The 20313-nt window shown below is 44.5% G+C and overlaps 1 protein-coding gene across 1 annotated transcript in view; it reads left to right on the top strand.

Annotated features, from left to right (window-relative positions):
• Positions 1 to 20313, top strand: part of LOC138164739 (interleukin-23 receptor-like) — a 67183-nt gene that overhangs the window by 36720 nt on the left and 10150 nt on the right. Inside the window, exons 7-8 of the mRNA XM_069092708.1 lie at positions 11374 to 11463; positions 17697 to 17803. Of these exons, the coding sequence (XP_068948809.1) occupies positions 11374 to 11463; positions 17697 to 17803 (197 nt within the window). The remainder of the gene's footprint in view (positions 1 to 11373; positions 11464 to 17696; positions 17804 to 20313) is intronic.

Below are 20313 nucleotides of genomic sequence, written 5' to 3'. Positions count from 1 at the left end.
TTTACTATTATTTAGTTCAGAGAACAGCGACATGTTAGAGAAAAGTATGTTACATAAAGCTGGAACAAGAGAGAGGAGCTGGATTTCAGAGTGCAGTAAGCACCAGTGCTAAAAGTACCCAGGGCTGTGTGACCTTGGGCTAGTCACTTAACTTCTTCCTGCCTCAGTTTACTCACCCACAAAGTGAAGGGGTTAGACTCGGGTCTAGGTGGACTCTCAGGTGCCACCCTCTGCTTTCAATGAGTGTTTGCCTATGAAATAGAGATGTGTCTTCTCATCAAGATTATCTCGAAGCTATGCTTTTGACTTTTCTTGGGATGCTTTGGTTGTTTGTTTTTTTTTTTTTTTTTTTTTTACCACCCACCCTTCTGAGTCTGTGTGGTATGGATGCCTCTCCTTAGCAGCACACACTTTGCAAGAGTTGCCGTTGGGTCAGAACTTTTCAGAAACAAGCTAGCCATAAGACAGGAAAGCAGCTCAGTGTCCCAGCCTCGTATCCCCAACAGAAACAAATATTTTCTCTGTACTGGAACATGAACTACTCAGAGTTTCCATTATCCCCACAAATAACAAACTGGATGATAACGTAATACTTGGAAACATTTTTGCAAAGCTCTGCCTGGCCATGAGTTTCCCCAAAGAAGTAATTTTCAGGAGCCTGGACTAAATGGGACCAGTCAATACCTGGACCCTGCGCCTGTTGTACCTCCAGGTCACCTTGGTGTCCGAGCTAATAAGGACAGCTGACCTTTGGAAAGCCCTGGGGAGGTTCCCATGCACTTCTGTGGGGGAGAGGCATCCCCCTCACATGGGTTCTTGTTACTTCTCATCTGAACTAGTAACTCAGCACCTTCCTAGCTGGCCCCTCGCCTCCAGGCTGAACCACCCCCAGTCCTCCACCACAGCTGGCTATCCCCAAAGCAGAAATGGGTTTGTATTGCTTCCCTGTTCGAGGAGTTTCAGTGACTTTCTGTGGCCTTATAGATAAAATACAATCAGTTTCGTGCTTGAAGCCCCCACAGTCCAACCCATCTTTCTGTGGTGACTGCACATTTAATGTATTTCCTTATCTATATACATGTTGCTGGCCCTCCCTGCGGTTCCGAGCTGTTTTGGTTTTGTCTCTTAGCACCCAACATGGTCCAGATACATCAAATCACGTAAAAGATAAGTTCCAGTTACTATTACACGTACACATAGATGACTGTTCCCTAAACACCATCTCACCCTGGGGATGCAGCCCATTTGGGGGCAGCCAGTGTTTGAACTCAGGAGATAGACCTGAGCTCAGCAGCTTTTCCTTCCCTTGAAATGTGCTCCTTCACTCCCTCAATCCACAAGCTATTGTTAAGCCCCTGCTGTGTGCCAGGCACCCCATTAGACTCTGGAGTAACCCATACAAAGAAAGGGATGATCCCTGTATCAAGAAGCTTGCACTTTACATAGATAAATGTGTGCAAAATAAATGTAAATAGAATAAATAAAAATAACTATAAGATAGGAGGGAATTTAAAATGCATGGGTTAGGGAGGGAGGGAAGAAAGGAAGAAAAGAGGGAGGGTTTAGAGGGGCAGGAGGGGCTGCTTGCACAAGGAGGTGGGGTTCTCCTTCAATCACTATTTGGGGCGTGGGGGTGGGCGCTGCCATTCACTCACATCTCTCCCGTTCTAAACCGGGGAGCAGCTTTGGCACCTCCCAGAGGCCAAGCTCTGTTGATTCGTTGGGGGATTTACAGCCGGAGGGAACCTTAGGGGTTATCCAGCCCAACTTCTTCGTCGAGGGAGGAAGCTGAGGGCCCGAGAGGGGCCTGATCCCCACGGCGCTTCCTGCTCTTGGTTCTCAGTGCTCCCACGGCCTGCACCTGAGTAAATACCCTCATTGCTGAGTCTCCGGCAGCAGCCCCTCACCAGGTCTCTTCTGTGAAGTCTTCCTCCAGCTCCTCCTCGTGAATAACGCACTTTCCCCCTTGTGTTCCACGTGGCAACATCTCTGCATTTCTCTAATGCAATTCCTTTGTGTGGTGGGCATGTGTCATAGCCCCCAAACACGAGGCTAATCAGTCCATCAAAAAAGCATTTATTCGGTGCCTACTATGTGCAGATACTGTGTGCTAAGCACGGGAGAGACAAAGAAAGGGGGGAAACAGTAACAAACAACAAACCCCATGGTTCCTCTCTTCAAGGAGCTCACAGTCTGGTGAGGGGGAGACCAGAAATCCATGTACACACACACTCACACACACACTCTCTCACACACACACATTATACACACTTGCACACACACTCTCTCACACACATACACACATTATACACACTTGCACACACACTCTCTCACACACATACACACATTATACGCACTTGCGCACACTCTCTCACACATACACTCACACACACACACTTATACACACTCACACACATACACACATTATACACACTTGCACACACTCTCACACACATACACACATTATATGCACTTACGCACACTCTCTCACACATACACTCACACACATACACACACTTATACACACTCTCTCACACATTATACACACTCACACATACTCTCTCACACACATACACACTTGCACACATACTCTCATACACATACACACATTATACACACTCAAACACACTCTCACACACTCACACACATACACACACTCTCTCACACACTCATACACACTCTCACACACACTCTCTCTCTCTCTCTCTCTCACACACACACACACACACACACACACACACACACACACACACACACACAAGAAACTCTAGAGGGGCCAGGCCCCAGTGCTTAGCCCACTTGCCCAAGCCAAAGAATTTCCCCCCTAGGGGCAACATCACCGGCTACTCCTTGACCCTAAGCCAGGCTGGTCCTTAGAAAGCAGACCGCTAAGGCCGTGCTCTTGCTCCAAGCCTTTCCAACGTTGCCTTTCTATGTATCCCCAGGGGAGAGCACGGCTCCTGGCACCTAGTCAGTGACTAACAAATGCTTGTTGACTAATTGACTGACTGGTAGAACATAGCAGAACTTCTGCTTAACATGAGAAGCAGGAGTCACCTGGATGCCACAGTGAGATGTCAGAGAAAGACTCTGGAAAGTGCCCAGCATTGGGGAGTTCACAAATTGTCCTACAGCATCCGACCATTCCAGGCTTCCGGGTACTTTGTTCAGATTCCTAGCAGAGTGTTCTGCATAGTTGGTGACTAATACAGTTTGTGGAATTTAATTAAATAGATCCAAGCAAACGAACATTGACCTAATGTTCTGGGTTCTGGCTTGCATCGTTTGACTTTCCACCAACATAGTATTTATAAGACAGGGATCCTTATTTTAAAGAGAAGAAGCCTGAGACCATGGGGTTAAGGGACTTCTCAAGGTCACACAGTGAGGTCATGGATCCACTGGAACATTGGCCATTTTAGTGCTATCTCTTTCACTAGTGTCCTTGTGGGGCAGGAGCTTTGAAGGTGCTATAGAAAGATGCACTATTAAAAGCCAGTTTGTCAGGCCAATAAGAGAAATCTGACAAGGCAGAGAGAATTCTGTTTGTGGGCAGGAGACTTTCCTCTTGACCAGTTCTGAACAGTGGGAGCCCTTTTTTCTTGTGTGTAGAGAAAACCCTGAGGACTACTGAATCAGAAAGGTTCAGAGCAACTGAGAGCAGGCCCCGAGTGGAGGGAGCTGCCTCTGGAGGTCCTAAACGCCCCTGTCAATGGGGGGCTTCAGGCAGAGGCACGGTCTGTCAAGGGCTTCTTGGCAAGTGGCTTCCAAGGTCCCTCCCAGATCTAAGAAACTTCCTGAGAATCAACCATTGTGGTCAAAACTGAAGTTTCACTCCCTGGTAATTTACTGAAAGAAAAATCATTTCCCCTTGCAGGAAAAAGTGAGTGAAGCATACAACTTTCATTTCTATCAGTCTTTCTAGAAGGGCTTGTGTGCCTAGCATTGTGCAAAGAAGGAGCTATGAGAAGCACCACAAAAAAGTGTAAGACGGTTCCTCTTCCAGAGAAGCTAGCTTATTAGGTGGGAGGGGGGATGAGTGAGAGTGAAGAGTCAAGGGTGATGCCCCAGGCTCCCAACAGAAACAGAAAAGCTGGGCGACCACTATGTTTTGTACAGGCTGCCTGGGACGCTTTCCTTCCTCACCACTGCCTCTTGAAAACCCCAGCTTCCTTCCAAACAGTGTTCAGGAGCCCCCCCCACACACACACACACACAAAGCCTCCCCAGATTACCGGTACTCTCTCCCTCTTGAAATTGCTTTGAATCATTTTGAATATTCTTTGTATTTACTGACTTGAGCATATGATGTTTTCCCCTAGTAGAATCCAGAGAGGAAGATGCTATGTCTTTATTTGGGGCATATAGCAGCAGAGAGCCTTAATCTCCCTCATCATAACTCACATTTAGATTCTTTAAAAATGTCTCCCAGCTTTCTCTCCTTTCTACAAAGTGTCCCTCCATAAGGTTTCTTAAAAAGCACCAAATTAAATCCTTGACACTACTGAAGAGTCGGTCAGTCAGTGAGCATTTATTAAGCTCTCACTATGTGTCAGACACTATGCTAAGCCCTGAAAAGAAATAAAAAAAGAACAAGAAAGGCAAAAGCCGGTCCCTGCCCTCAAGGAGATTACAGTCTAAGGGGAGAGACAGCAAGCAAACAAATATGCACCAGCTGCATTCGGGAAACACAGGACCTAATCATGTGGAGGAGGGCGCAAAAATTCCCTCTGCTTCGTGCACCCCTGTCTCACTTGTGACCATGTTGCGTCTCTCCTTCCCCAGCCCTGTGGAATGTAAGCTCCTTGAGGGCAGGACTGGATTTGGAGTCTGTATCTCTACTCCTTAGCACCTTGTTGGCCCAAATGGGATTGTGACGCACCTTGGTGAGTGATGATAATCTCTCTGTGTCCTGGTTCCCTCCTCTCTGAAACGAGGGGCTTAGACGAGCTGACCTCCAGGGCCCCTCCAGCTCTCCTGGCTTCAGATGGGCCTGAATCCTGGATGGGTAACGGTCTCCTGGTTGGGACACGCAGTGGCCACGAGGTGGCGGCAAACCACGGCAGATGCCCAGAGCTCATGCTCATTCACCTCTCTGCGTGGGATTGGCTCTGGGGATTCTCCCGTGAAATTGTCCCTTCCTAATTCAGCATCTCCTTAAAATTAATGCACTGGGCCTGGCCGATTCGGAAAAGTTAGGACAAAAGCGCCAGGAAGGAGCTTTGGCTTCATTCAAAACCAATTAGGATGTAAAGTTCTATCCAATGCCCATTAATAAAAATCATTTTGACCTTGATGCTCAAGGCAGAGCAGCAGACCAACAGCATCCGCCTCTCTAAGGTCCAGGAGCTACCTTCCTCACTGTAGCGCTGCCAGGTAGATAGGGCAAGTAGTGTTACCCCCATTTTGCAGATGAGGACACTGAGGCGCAAATATTTAAGTGACTTCCCCAGGCTTACAGAACTAAGTGTCTGAGGCTCTCTCTTCCCTGACAATGGTAATTCCCTCCAATGACCAGAACCCCCAAACCAGATCGTTTCCTCCACCTTCGGCTGGTTCATCCCTTGCTGGGGTTCACTGCTGGACTAATTGACTGCTCTTTTTAGATGTGTGGTGTCCCCAAAGTCTGTGTGCTGTGTTAAACTTTAACACCTATTAAAACAGGGTCAAACCATGAAAGCTAAATACTTTGGGGACCTCCTCTATGGAGAGTGTCTGGCATTTTCAACCAATTCAATCCATCTCTTGTGTGGCGCCCTCAGTCTTCATGCAATATTCAAAGAACTCAAGTCTTCTCTGATTGATCAAGGAGTTGTTTTGCAACTAGTTTAGACTGTTTGTCGATTGACTGATTGCAGTTGAGGTATCTAAGTCTTCTGTGATTAGCTGGGCTTAGGACAGAACTCTGCTCTTACACATGCTCCCCATTATTGGCCTATCTCCCCTGTCATGCTGTAAATATCCTCAAACTAGAGGCTTTTTTTTCCCTTTCTCTGCTTCTTCAATGTTTAGCCCACAGCAGGTACTTAATACATCTTTGTAGATTTATTGATATAAGATCAATGTAGCGGATATTTAAATAGTATTTTTAAATTTACAAATCATTTTACAACATGGAACTTCACAATTTTCCTGGGGCAGGAGTGGGAGCTGGGGAGATGCCACAGACATCATTATTCCATTTTACAGATGAGGAAGCTGGGGCTTAAGATGGTGAAGACCACACAGATACTGGGATACAGATACAGCTATGTCCATCCCCAAAACCTGGGTTCCCATCCTACATCAGATACTTTCTGTGTGATCCTGAACGAATCATTCCATCTCTCAGCCTCATTAGTAAAATAACTGGGCTGTCTTAAGGCTTAAATGGGATGATTCATTTAAAGCACTTTGTGAACCTTAACTAATATTAATACAAACATAATTAATAATAATACTAGCTAGCATTTATATAGCACTTTGAGGCTAGCAAAGTACTTTACAAACACTCTCTCTGATACTCATTAGTAAGAGATGCTATAATCCCCATCTTACAGATGGGCAAACTGAGTAGTCAGGGGTTAAGTGCCATTTTAAGCCTTAATAGTTTCGGTAGCTTTCAAAGCTCAAAACTGCACCTGTTGAATTTGAACTAGGGTCTTCCTGACTCCAGGTCCAGAAATCAGTCATGATGGTTTTATCCTTTCATTTACAAGATGGAAATAATGGGTGCCTTTCTCTTGGGGTGGCTGTGAGAATGCAGCAAGAGAGATGCTCTATGGCGCTGTCTTTGCGGACCTCTACCACAGTAACTATTATGAGATAATTCTGTTTCAATGGAGTGTTGTGATGATGCCTACGAATATTCCATGACTTAATCATGCACACAATTCCAAAAAGTGAACCAGGCCAGGAAAAAATTGAAAGCAAAGTCATATTTCAAGCAATAATTTTGAAACAAAGAAATACATTTCCTTTTTTGTGTAGGAAAATCCGAATAACAGGGAAATTGTTTTCTTGCAAGAGGAAAGAACCTTTTAGTCCTGCTTTGTTGATTCTCTTAGCAAAATGCCCTCTTCATTATGTTCAGGAAGCCATTTAGCAGAGACCCACACTAGATTAAGCTCTTCCCAAAGAAATTCCGCTGGGACTGAACAAAGCTGTTTTTCAGAAATCTGTAAGGAGAGTTTTAAAAGAACTCAGCCTGGGAGAACTTGGTGTATGCTTTGTGGGACCTTTGCAGCAATAATGCACACGGCTCTGATGCATGATTGTCCATGTCCCTATGTGTACAATTTTGAAAGGGGTAAGCTGGTCACCGAGAAATTCAGAATATCAGGATGACCAAGTGATCCGGACTTGAGGATCACAGATTCAGAGCTAGAAAGAAACTTGGTGACTTTCTAGCACAAAACCTCTCATTTTGCAGCAGAGCCAAAGAAAACATGGGGCATTGCCCAAAGCCGCACAATCATAATCATTGAAAATAAAACTTGAACCCAGGTCCTGATTCCAGAGTTGGCATTATTTCCCCTGAGCCATGTAGCCTCCTAAATTATGAGAGATGATTTTTTAAACTGCTTGGTGGAATTTGTCCTGTCTGCTGAGAGGAGAGCACCCCTTAACCTTATCTTGGGCAGCTTTGACAGGAGAATTGTGGGTAAAAAGAGTTCTAGGATGCCCTGATCAGACAAAGAAAATCTGCTGCTAAAAGTCCCCCCCCCCTTCGCTCTTCCTTTTCTCCCTCCCTTTCCCCACAGCATCTACTTTCTAGAGTCTTTTGGTTTTCAGAGGGCTCAGAGTAAAGGCTGATTCCAAGGGTTTTTGGCGCAGGATCCCTGCCCTGCCTTGAGATTTCCCGAAATGCCAGTTAGACAGAACTGGGCTTCTTTTGCAGAGCCAAGAAAGGGGGAACAGCCTCCTGACAGTTGTGAAAGGATGAGGCTGAGGAAGCTTTGGAGATTCAAGGAAACTGAGTGTCATGACTACATAGACAGAGAAGAGCCTGACCGAGACATCTGAGCCAGGTCTCTTGGCCCAGGAAATAAAGCTCCATTAATACTTTCAGTCAAGACGTCTTGCAAGATCAATAGAGCCACGTTCTAGTTTTCTTGACATTAAGCAGTTTTTATAGACCATGCAGTTCATTCTTCTCCTTCTGATTTACTTCATCAGAAATATCTATTTAAAGGCCTTTAATTCAACTTCCAAGCCAGTAAAAGTTGCTGGCTTACTTCCATCATCACCAGGCAAGTAGAGAAACTGGTTTTCAGGCAAATCTCCAACCTGAGGCATAATATCACCGTGTTCACATTGCTTTTTTTTTACTTTTTAAATTAAATCTCACGTTTTTTTAGTTTACATCATTCACTTCCACAAGATTTTGAGTTACAAATTTTCTCCCTGTCTTTCCCCTACCCACCACCCCAAAACAGCGATCCCACTGTATACTCCTCCCCCAGTCTGCTCTCTCCTATATCCTCCCCCATCCCCCCTCCGACTTTCCAGTAGGGCAAGATGGATCGCTATGCCCCAGTGCCTGTATATCTTACTTCCCAGTTGCATGTAAAAATAATACACTAATAATAATAATAATAATAATTTTTTAAACATTTCATTTTAAAACTTTGAAATCCAGATTGTTTCCCTTCCTCCCTCATCACCTACCCTTACTAGGACAATAAGCAATTCAATAGAGGTTGTATACGTGTAGCTATGCAAAACCTTTCCATAGTGGATATATTGTGAAAGATTGACTATATTTCCCTCCATCCTATCCTGCCCCCTACTTGTTCTATTCTCTACTTTGACCCTGTCCCTTTTCAAAAGTGTGTGCTTCCAATTTCCTTCCCCCCAACCTGCCCTCCCCTCCATCATTCCCCCCTCTCATCCCCTTCCCCCCTACTCTCATGTAGGGTGAGATACCCTATTTAGTGTGTATGTCATTCCCTCCCTAAGCCAAATTCAATGAGAGTAAGGTTGACACATTCCCTTCTGCCTTCCTGTTCTTCCCCTCCATTGTAACAGTTTTCCCTTGCCTCTTCTATATGGGATAATTTACCCCATTCTGTCTCTCCCCATCTCCTCTCATTATATTCCTCTCTCACCTCTCAATTTCACCTTTTAAGTATCATCCCTTCCTATTCAATTGGTCCTGTTCCCTCTGTCTATGTATACCTGTAGACATATATACACACACTCACATATGTATTCATATGCCCATATACCCTCCTATATAGACATATGTATGTATGTATACATATATATGTATATATATTTCCTTCAACTATTCTCATACTGAGAAAAATTTCATAAGTTACAATTATCGTTTTTCCATGTAGGCAGGTAAATAGTTCAACTTTGATAAGTTCCTTATGATTTATTTTCCCTGTTTACCTTCTGGTGCTTCTCTTCCTTCTTGTATCTGAATGTCAAATTTTCTAGTCAATTCTGGTTTTTTCATCAAGAATACTTGAAGGTCATCTATTTCATTGAATGACCATATTTTCCCCTGAAACATGATACTCAGTTTTGCTGGGTAGGTGATTCTTGGTTTAATCCCAACTCCTTTGACCTCCAGAATATCATATTCCAAGTCCTTTGATCCCTTAATGTAAAAGCTGCCAGGTCCTGTGTTATCCTGAAAGTGTTTCCACAATGTTCAAATTGTTTCTTCTTGGCTGCTTGTACTATTTTCTCCTTGATCTGGAAATTCCAGAACCTGGATACAATATTCCTAGGAGTTTTCTTTTGGGGGTCTTTTTCAAGAGGTGATCAATGGATTCTTTCAACTTCTATTTTGCCCTCTGTTTCTAAAACATCAGGGCAATTTTCCTTGAGAATTTCTTGAAGGATGGCTTCTAGGTTCTTTTTTTGATCATGGCTTTCAGGGAGTCCAATAATTTTTAAATTATCTCTCCTGGATCTATTTTCCAGGTCAGTGGTTTTTCCAATGAGATATTTCACATTGCCTTCTATTTTTTCATTTGTTTGGATCTGTTTAATAGTATCTTGATTTCTCACAAAGTCACTAGCTTCCATTTGCTCCAATCTAATTCTGAAGGAATCGTTCTCTTCAGTGAGCTTTTGAGATTCTTTTGCCATCTGGCAAATTCAGCTTTTTTATTTTTAAGCAATTGGGGTTAAGTAACTTGCTCAAGGTTACACGGCCAGGTGTTTCTGGGTGGGTGCTAAGTGTCTGAGCCCGGGATTCGATCTCCAGGTCATCCCGACACTGGAGCCAGAGCTCTTACTTGCTGTGCTACCTGGCCGCCCCTAAATTCAGCTTTTTAAGGCATTCTTTTCCTCATTGGTTTTTTGAGCCTCTTTTAGCATTTAAGTTAGCCTGTTTTTAAGGTGCTATTTTCTTTAATCAGGTTGTTGACTCTCTTTTCATGATTTTCTTGCATCATTCTCATTTCTCTTCCCAAATTTTCCTCCACTTCTCTTATTTGGTTTTCAAAATCCTTCTTAAGCTCCTCTGTGGTCTGTAACCAATTCATATTTTTCTTGGAAGCTTTTGGTGCAGGAGTTCTGACTTTGTTGTCTTCCTGCTATTCCATGCTTTGACCCTTTTTGTTCCCAAAAAGGAATCTAAAGTTGGCTTGCTGTGCTTGCTTTGCTTCCTCTGCTTGCTCATGTTGCCACTCAATTACCTGACTTTTGAGTTTTTTGCCACAGTAGAGCTCTGCTTCCAGAGAAGAGGGCTTTATCCCAAATCGCTGGGGTTTTAATAGCTACCAGAGCTATTAGTTGGGTGCCGTCTCTGAAGCCTCCATCAGCTCTAGCACCTGGTCAAACACCCCAGGACCTCCACCCTAGACAGCAATCCAAATCCAAGCAGGTTAAAGCAAGAGTGATTACCTCTCAAAATGGTCACTTGGTCCCTCTACAATCTGCAGGCTAGGAGCTCTGAAGCAGACACTGCAGATTTGGCCACCACACCTCAGCCTCTTCTCCCTCCAGAGTGCAGAAGCCATACTGCATTCCCAGACCCCCTGTTCCCAAAGTCCCCTGACCTCTCACTTTGTGTTTGGCATTTTTGGGTTGATAATTCTGGAAACTGCCACAGCTGCTGGTGATCCCCTCTCCAGATGTCCCTCCAGCCGCAGCTGGTCAGTATGCCCTGATGCTAAAACCTTGGGCTCACTCGGGGCTGGGCTCTGCTCCCAGCATGCTGCAATTGCCCCTTCCTGCCAGCCTTCCAGGCTCTCTTCAGTGGGAGGTTTGTTTCTCTCTGCTACTTTGTGGGTTCTGTAGCCCTAAAGTTTGTTTAGAGTCATTTTTATAAATATTTGAGGTGGTTATTGGGGGAGTGCAGGGAGTCTTCCTGCTTCTAGCTGCCCTCTTGGCTCTGCCCCCCATGCTCACATTGTTTTCTTTTTCTCCAAGTTCCCCAGGTCCCTTTGAAATCCTTCCAAGATGGACCTCAGCGTCTTGTATCTCCAAATGCATCCATCTTTAAAGACCATTTGACTTCAGGTAAGAATCATGTAATAGCTCACATTTCCCTGTTGCTTTAAAGGTCACAAGGTTCATCTTACATCAGCCTTACGAGGTGTAATTATCATTCCCACATTTAAGATGAGGACGCTGAGGTCCAGAGAAGTGATAGAACGAGTCTAGAGACACAGAGTTATTCAGTATTGGTGCTGGAAGTTGGACACAGAAATATTTAGGTGCCAAGGGAAGAGTAGGGATTTGGAATCAGAGCACTTGGAGTTGACAATACTAAGAAATTCAAAACCTGCCCTGCCCCCAAGGAGCTTATATGTTAATGGTCTCATTTTCTTCCTTTCAAAATTTCAATCATTTGATACATGAATTCATCCAAGTTTACACCATCAATCATGGACTCTCTCTTGGACCCTCTTTTCTTCTTCCTCCATATTATTTTGATGATCTCATCAGTTTCCGCAGATTCAATTATTATTTCTAATGATTCTCAAACCCTAACCTCTCTGCTGACTTCCAGTCCCACATCTTCAACTGCTTATTAGACATCTGAGACTGGATTTCCTGTAGGCATCTTAAACTCATCATGCCCAAAATTCAATTCCTTATCTTTTCCCCTTTAATTTACCTCCCGTCCAAACTTTTCTGTTATTTCTGAGGGTACCATCTTAGTCCCTCAGGCTCAAAACCTAGCTGTCATCCTGGGCTCCCCTCCATAACCAATCTGTTGCCAAGGTTTGTTGTATTATCTCTTGAATATGCCCCTCTTTTCTCCTCTGACACTGCCACCACCCTGATATAGTCCTTCCTCACCTCACACCTGGACTATCTCAATAGCTGCTTGTGGGTCTGCCCACTTTGGTCTCTCCCCACTGCAATCCATCTACCAAAGTGATTTTCTTAATGTGCAGATCCTGTTGTGTCACTCCCCTTCTCAATAACCTTCAGTGGCTCCCTATTGTTTCCAGAATAAAATAAAAAAATCCTGATTTGGCATTCAAAGCCTTTCGTGACTTTGCCTCCTCCCACCATCCAGTCTACTCACCCCTTTCTCCCTGCTACATGCTCTTCAATGCAGGTCCATTGCCTTCCTTGCTGGTCCAGGAGCAAGGCTCTCCATCTCCTGGCATTTTCTCTGGCTGTGCTCTCTGGCTGGAGTGCTCTCTCTCCTCATCTCCACCTCCTGGCCTGGCTTCCCCAGCTTCCTTCAAATCCTGGCTAAAATCCCCCCCTATACAGGAAGCCTCTCCTGCCCTCTCCTGATCCTGGTGCTTCCTTTCTCTTCATTGTCCCCCAGCATTTATGCTTTCTCCTGCTAGGTCAGGTTGTGAGCCTTTTGAGGATGGGGATTATCTTTACTTATTTTTGTATCCATCAGTCAATCAATAAACATTTATTAATGGGCTAAGTGATGGGGATACAAAAAGAGGTGAAAGACACTCCCTGCCCTCAGGAAGCTTACAGTCCAACAGAGGAGACAGCAGGCAGAACAGCAGCAGCAACAACAACCAGGCTTTATAGGGCATCTTAAAGCTTGCAAAGGTGTTTTATATTTGTCATCTCCTTTACTCAGGGAGATAGGGGCCATTATTATCATCCCCACTTTAGAGATGGATGAGAAGCCTGAGACTGAGGGAAGGTAATTGGCTTAATCCCGCTCACACAGCTAGTAAGGGTCTGAGGCAGGATTTGAATTCAGGTCTTGCTGACTCCAGGCCCACCACTATATGTAGCCACAGGGCCACTCAGCTGCCAGAGAAGCTGGAGGAATGGAACTGGATCTGGGGGTAAGAGTTAGGAGTTGAGGATGACACTGGTTGTGAGCGGGGTTGCTGGAAGGAGGGCAGTTCCATTCCCCTGCTGGCTCATTTCCAAATGGACACGGAATCAGACTGACTCCGCTCAACTGTTCTTTTACCAAGAATATAGCTCATTTTTCCCCACAGCAATAACATGAAAGACTTTATTAAATTCTGTGCTGAAATCTGGGTAAATTATGTCCACAGCATTTCCCTAACCTATCATTCTAATAACCTTGTCAAAAAAGACCTCTGCCTTGGTCTCTTTGGACAGCTCATCCTCATCTTCCCCAGTGGAATTACTTTTGGATCTTTTTTTTTTTTGGGTGACCTCCCACCCCAGGCTGACTTCCCATAGAACATGAAGCTAAAGGATGGTGTCTAACCTTTCTCTTAACCCTTAGAATCAGCTTTCTGAAAAACGTGGGCCATGTGCCTGATGAAGCCTGACTTTTCTCTGCCTTCCCATCACAAATTCTGGCCACTTTCTCTCAAATTTCTGTTCATTTTTACACCAGCAAACAGTCCTTTATTGGAGTAGTTGGGTGGTACTCACCTTGATGAAATCACACATCTTTTGAAGTATTGAAGATATGGGTCATCTTTTTATGGTTCCGTACCCCCTCTCCCAAGTAGATTATAAAGACTTCCAGGGCAGAACCTGGGACTGCTCCTCTCTGTAAGTCTCCCTGCAGCGACTCATGTACGGCTGGGTATACATGCCTCATATATACATGCCCAACCTAGTGCTGCGATGGTCGTTCCTGGGGCATCCAGGAGATTCAGCTTATTGTTGACTTGCAAGATCATTTCTTGGCTGACCCAAGACTTTCCTGAACTGTCAACATTCATTCACTGCTCAACCCGCCCCTGACCATCCCTGGTTAGCTGCCACCTGGGCCAAACTACTGGGGCTATTTTTAAACTTCCCCAGTTGAGACACAAATCAAAGACACAGGTGCAGGATTGCCTCCATTCTGAACTTAGCATGCAGCTGTGGTCGTGTCAACCATAGCATCAGCACTGGCCCAGAATAGGAGTCTTTACATATGTAAGAGAAGCACTGGAGATGGGCAATGAATCGGTCCAGCAGCTGGATGGGAAAAGGTGGGATAGAGAGCCTTCAGGAAATCCCAAAGCTTCTTTACAGACCCCAAGTTTCCTTCCAAGAGGACAACCCATCTTTTAAAAGCCAGAATCCTAACAGTGTTGCCATATATCAACAAAACTCAAACGACAAAAGTTCCTAAAGGACTAAAATGAGGGCAAGGAAGGGGTACAGGGTGCACTATAGAACTAATGAGGAACTTGGAAGGGAGACAGAAGTAAAAGATTTCATTGAGGAAATTAATGATAGGAAAGGAAGATGTGGCAAGGGCAGAGGGTTACAGGTGGGCTGCCAGACTGCTCCTCAGGGATCCTGGTGATGTAGGGTTAAGAGACATCAAGGAAGATCTCCAATATCCTCCAAGACAAAGAAATGCTCCAAGTCAAAAAGCAGTGAGTTGGAAAGATGATGAACTAGAGGGATGATAGATAAATAGTTTGTGTGCTCCACTAGGATCTTTGTGATATCAAGAGAAACTGAAAGGAGGCCACCGCCATGTTGTGTGGTGGACAGGATAGACAGGCATGGATGGGTTAAGGTATGCAACATCTACTTTGATAAGATCCTGAATACACTAGATTCTTTGAATATGCAAGTGTCTGCTTTGAACATAGTCGATCAACAATCATTTATTAATACTTAATATATACAGAGTACTGAGCTCAGCTGCTGGGAACACACATACAAGCAGAAAGAAGAACAGCCCCTGTCCACAAGGGACATTCTAATTGGAAACGACATAAAAAGAAACTTACACCTGGGGAAGGGCTGGGAATGTAGCCTGGAGAGGAATGAGACCTGACCCGCCGGACACCCTCCTCAACTGGAGGTTCCCTAAAGACCCACTGAATCAGAAGAAGAATCCACAAGGGCAGAGCGTGGATTTGGGAGGTAGAGGAGCGTCCGGGGGTATAGTAGGGAAGGTCTGGAGTTCAGCCTGGAGACGATGAACCTAACTTTTAAAACTCAGTAAAGGTTCATTGAATGACTTGATAATTTTTTTATATCAACCAAAAATAAGTTTAATATGTCAGACAGTGATAAAAGACCCCCAAGGCAACTAGCATTTGGTTCCCATTAGAGAATGTCTGGTCAGCTTTGTATGATTTATAGAATTATAAAATCTGAAGGTCAGAAAGTACCCACTGAGCCAAAACTGAGTCAAACATGTACTTTAATAGGGGCCCTCTACAACACCCCTGGCAAGGATCATCCCACCTTTGCCTGAAGACCTGAAAGTTTATGATGCCCTTTGTGCCATTATCTGAATAACTGACAAAATTATAAGTCAGAGCCAAGCACAGGACCCTGGGCCACTCCAGCAAGGACCACCTGTCAAGCTAGCATGTAAACAGAGAAAGAATAGTTTCATTCTTTGTTTTTGGATTATCAGGACCCAGCAGAGAGCTTGGCACAAAGTACATGCCTAATGAATGCTTCTTGATTGACTGGGGTGACGTTGGATCATTAATGGCTCCTGTTTGGGTCTGGCCATGAAGCTGATGCTGAGGCCACCTAAGGATGTTGTTTTCTCGGTCACCTTCACCACCTTTGTCCTCTAGGCTATCATGAGAGACACTGCTCTAATACGAATGCCCTGCGTCTGTATGAGACGAGTCTAGCACACCTATTGTAGCCCCTGTTGGGTCATACAAGGATATCTGATCATGGACAGGATTTCTAGGTCATGTGTTCCCAGAGGATCTGAATTCAAATCCCACTTATCCTGTCTACTATGATCTGTGTGATTTCACTCTGCTGGGCCTTAGCTTCATTCTCTAAAAAAGGGGGGGGTGGCTGGGATAGACTGGGTGACTTCCCAGTTGCCTTCTAGCTCTGAATGCTGTGATCTCTCCAATCCAGCCCAAGCCAAGCCAACAATCATTACATGTTGACCACATTTAACTCACTGTGCTGGGTGCTGAAGCACACAAATAGACCTCGGGAGATAGGCTTTGGCCTCAAGAAATTTACATTCCAGTTTGGGGTGGGGGTTAAGACTTGTCAAGGAATGAAGTGAATCAGCACAGTCAACATGCCAGCACAGCATCCAACACGTATGTAGTAGGTGTGGAGGTGCTCAGCAAAGTTGGGTGAGTAAGAAGAGATGGGAGGATGGATGGATGGACAGGCAGGTGGATGAGTGCATGGACAGAAAGATGGATATCTGAATGTATGGACAGATGAATGCATGTACATACGGAAATGCCCTGCTTTAAAATCTAGTGGAAAGGCAATGTAGACATGCCAATGGTGATTTGGGGGACTCATTCCTCTAGATCTACTAAGGCACACACAATTCTCCTTTCAACAAACTAGGAGTGATCTTTTACCTTGAAAATGCAGGCAAATTGAAATGAATATTGTTTACCTCTCACAGAAGGTTAGAAGCAACAGCAACAAAAAACCCAGACCAAAGCCACAGCACCACAAAAGCTAGTTTTGCTACCTGTGGAGAGCTATTGGGAATTCTCTCACTGGTCAGACAAACCAAATAAGGTGCTTAACTAAAAAGAATCCCAACAAAAGATGCACTCACAGCACAGAAAGTTACCAAATCTGACCACATTTTCAGAATCACCCCTCTAAAAAAAACCTCTAACACCACCCTCCACACACACAAGTTTTTCAGAGTGAAAGGTTGTTTGCAGAGAAGAATCTTACCTAACAAAAGACAGGCTCTCCAACATGCACAAAGGAAAAAAGAAACTAAAAAGTAATTCAAACATTTGTTCCTATAGTTGGTCTATAAATGACATTATTGTTGTAACTGAGGGAAGAAATCATATTTCAAAAGAAAAATTCCCTTCTCCCTATTCCCAATGCACTTAACCAGCATGGCAGGTAAAACAGAGTCAATACTCATGAAAGGATGGATGGGTGTGTTGATTTGCTTCCAGCTTCCTATTTAGCCCTTCCCTCCAAGGTCGTGGTTTTCTCAAACCAGAAGAGTTTGTTTGGAATGGAACCAACTTCCATGTATGTCGGTCCAAACAGTAAATCGGTTCAGGCAATAGAGGGGAAATAGCACTAACACAGTCTGCTATGTACCATTGCCATTATTCTCTGAGCTCACACTAAGCATCCATCCACTGACCATGCCCGTCCATTTACAGTGATTTCCCACATCTACTGGCTCCTAATGGCTCCTTGCTCTGGGATTCACTCTTCAGTCTCCAGTGTGTGGCTGGTTAGAACAATGACGTCCATAAAGCAGAGTCCCTTTCTTCTCACCTCCTGCCCCCTTGCAGAGATATCCACAGTCTGTACAGTGCACACTGAAGAGAGAAAGAAGATTCTGTCATTATCCAGCTGCAGCAAAACCAAGCACTTGTCTTTTCCCCCTTTTTCAGGCAATAGAAATCCCCCCACTGGACTTTTGTCTGCAACACTCCTCTGTATCATTGTGCTGTCTACTCTTCTCTTGACTGTGATATTTAAACAATCACTCAGAGTCAGGTAAGTATGTCCAGGACTCATCCTGTCAATCCTCCCTCCAACTTCAGGTCACCAAACACCCGACTGATCTCTGTCCACACAAGACCAAAATATATATGGTTGGTCAATTTTATGAAAAAATCTAATCAGTCACCTAGACATTTTGGCTACATACCCAACAAGTGCTTTGACTCTTTCCAGGTTTTCACCATCTCAAATGTATAGGGCTGTGGTCAATTTGAGGGGCTGCACCCCCCAACATCAATGAGTAGCTTACTCCTTTTTCAACAAACGACTGCTCATCTGGTTTTCCATCAAGAAAGTACAACTTTAATAAATATTCTTTTCCTGTTTGCAAAAGAAAAATGTATTTAAGAACATTAAGCCAACAACAATGAAGATGATGTGGTCAGATCTTAGTGGGAACACTTGGGATAGTCAGAATTGAAGATGACCCCAACTACTGAAACATTCTTTAGAATTCTTATGCTTTCCATGGCTTTTTTGAATGAATTTTACATTACTATCCTGTTCAAAGCACTGTCATGATTTCTGCAAGGAAATGAGATTTCTGGAGGTTTGGGCAATAAACTTATAGCTGAGGTTGGGGGAGGGTGGAGAATCAGAGAAGAGAAAGGCAAGGCAACAAGGAGGAAGGAGTGAAAGTATAGGGATCTTTCAGTATGGTGGAGACAAAGCGAAATGGGTCAGTTCATTGGGAAAGTTAGTGCCTCTTGAGTATGTATATAAGCATTCTGCCACTTACTATGTGTGTCCTTGAGGAAGTCACTTGCCAAACTTGGTTCCAAAACCAGGCCTCAGTTTCCTTTTCTGTAAAACAGATAATCCTATTTATACCAGTTCCCTCTTAGAGTCTTTTTTTAAAATTTTTTAAAAGCAATTGGGGTTAAGTAACTTGCCCAAGGTTACATGGCCAGTATTTTTTGTGTGGGTGTTAGGTATCTGAGGCCAGAACTGATCCCGGGTCCTCCCGACTCTGGGGCCAGGGCTCTTACTGCTGCCACCTGGCCACCCTGCTTAGAGTCGTTTTGAGGAAAGTAAATAGAGAAGGTTGGACTTTGTTCCCTATGACGACTGGCCAGAGGAATTGAGTCAGAGAAAAGAAGCCTGGAGGATGGGGAACGGGGAGAGGGGAGAGGAGATAGGGGATGGGTATCTTCATGTATTGGAAGACCGTCATTTAGAGGAAGGATTAGACTGTTCTGTTTCCCCAGAGGTCAAGACCAGGAGCAATGGGGGAAATGCAGATAGGATGGCTTTGGCTTGATGTCAGAAAAGCCTTCCCACATGGGAATGGGCTGCCTTCATGGGTGGGGAGGACCTCCTTCCCTGGATGTCTTTAAGCAGGGGCTCCTTGTTGGGTGTCAAGTGAGAGGGGAATCTCCTGTCCTTGGCCTGGAGGCCTCTGAGATCTCTTCGGTAATAACATTTCAAGCATTAAATGACCCAGATAGAATCATATTCACAAAGCTGTTAAGAGGCAGGCTCAGAACCCGCTCCATCATTTCAGGCTGCCTTTAATTAAGCCTGGCATAAGCCCTGGGAGACCTTGTCCTTAACCATACTCTATGTAAAATCATTAACATTAGTGTCACGAACCAGAGATTCCCAATGAGCTTCACAGGGCAAATAGGAAACCGTGTCCCCAAAGACCAACCTGCAGTTGGCAAGGAGAGATACAGGGGTGGAACGGGAAATGTTTTTTTTTTATTTATTAATATGTTTTAAGAGAGAAGGAAAGAAAGGAAAGTGATTCTAAAGCCAAGCTAATTGTTATACATAGGAACATATCCTGTTATTCAATGATCAACTGGGAATTGTTTGTCAAATCCTCATATAGGAAACAGAAATAGAAGTGAACATGGAAAACATTTTGAATAATGGTAGGAGAGAGAGTGGGAGGCCATTTGAGGACCTCCTAAATCACCCTAAAGCTGTTGGTCTCATTCAGTCCTTATCAGTCATAAGCATCTATCAGAACATGGGTGCACCCTGCAGGCTTGCTGCTACCTGTAGGGCATACAAAGCTGGCAGCAAGACAGTCTTTGCCCCCAGGGCACTTACAGCCCAGATGGGTGGGGGCATCCACATTTTGTGGGAATATACAAAAGACATTCCCGGCAGATACAAGGTGATGGGGAAAGGGGGGGAGGGGAGATCAGGAGCAAGATTCATAATCTGGGATCAGGGAATTTTAAAATTTAATTTGATAATTATTTCAAGTCAACGGGCATTTATTAAGCATCTGCTGTATGTCAGGTACTGTGCTAAGCACTGGGAATACAAAGAAGGGTAAGAAATGGCCCTGCCCTCAAGTGGCTTATACTCTGAGGGAAGAACCAGGGGCCCACAACTGGGGCTAAAAAGCACATGGAAGGCGGAGGAGAGGGGGACAAGTACTTATTCCTTTTATGTGCCAGACCCTGTGCTTAGCACAGAGAGACAGACAGAGAGACAGACAGAGAGACATACAGAGAGACAGACAGACAGACAGACAGAGAGACAGACAGA

This window comes from Petaurus breviceps, unplaced genomic scaffold, assembly GCF_028583685.1.
Source record: "Petaurus breviceps papuanus isolate PSGF00001 unplaced genomic scaffold, PetGlider_PUasm1.0 207, whole genome shotgun sequence".
NCBI lineage: Eukaryota > Metazoa > Chordata > Mammalia > Diprotodontia > Petauridae > Petaurus > Petaurus breviceps.
Note: the sequence above shows the minus strand (reverse complement) of the source record. Positions and strands in the feature narration are given on the sequence as shown.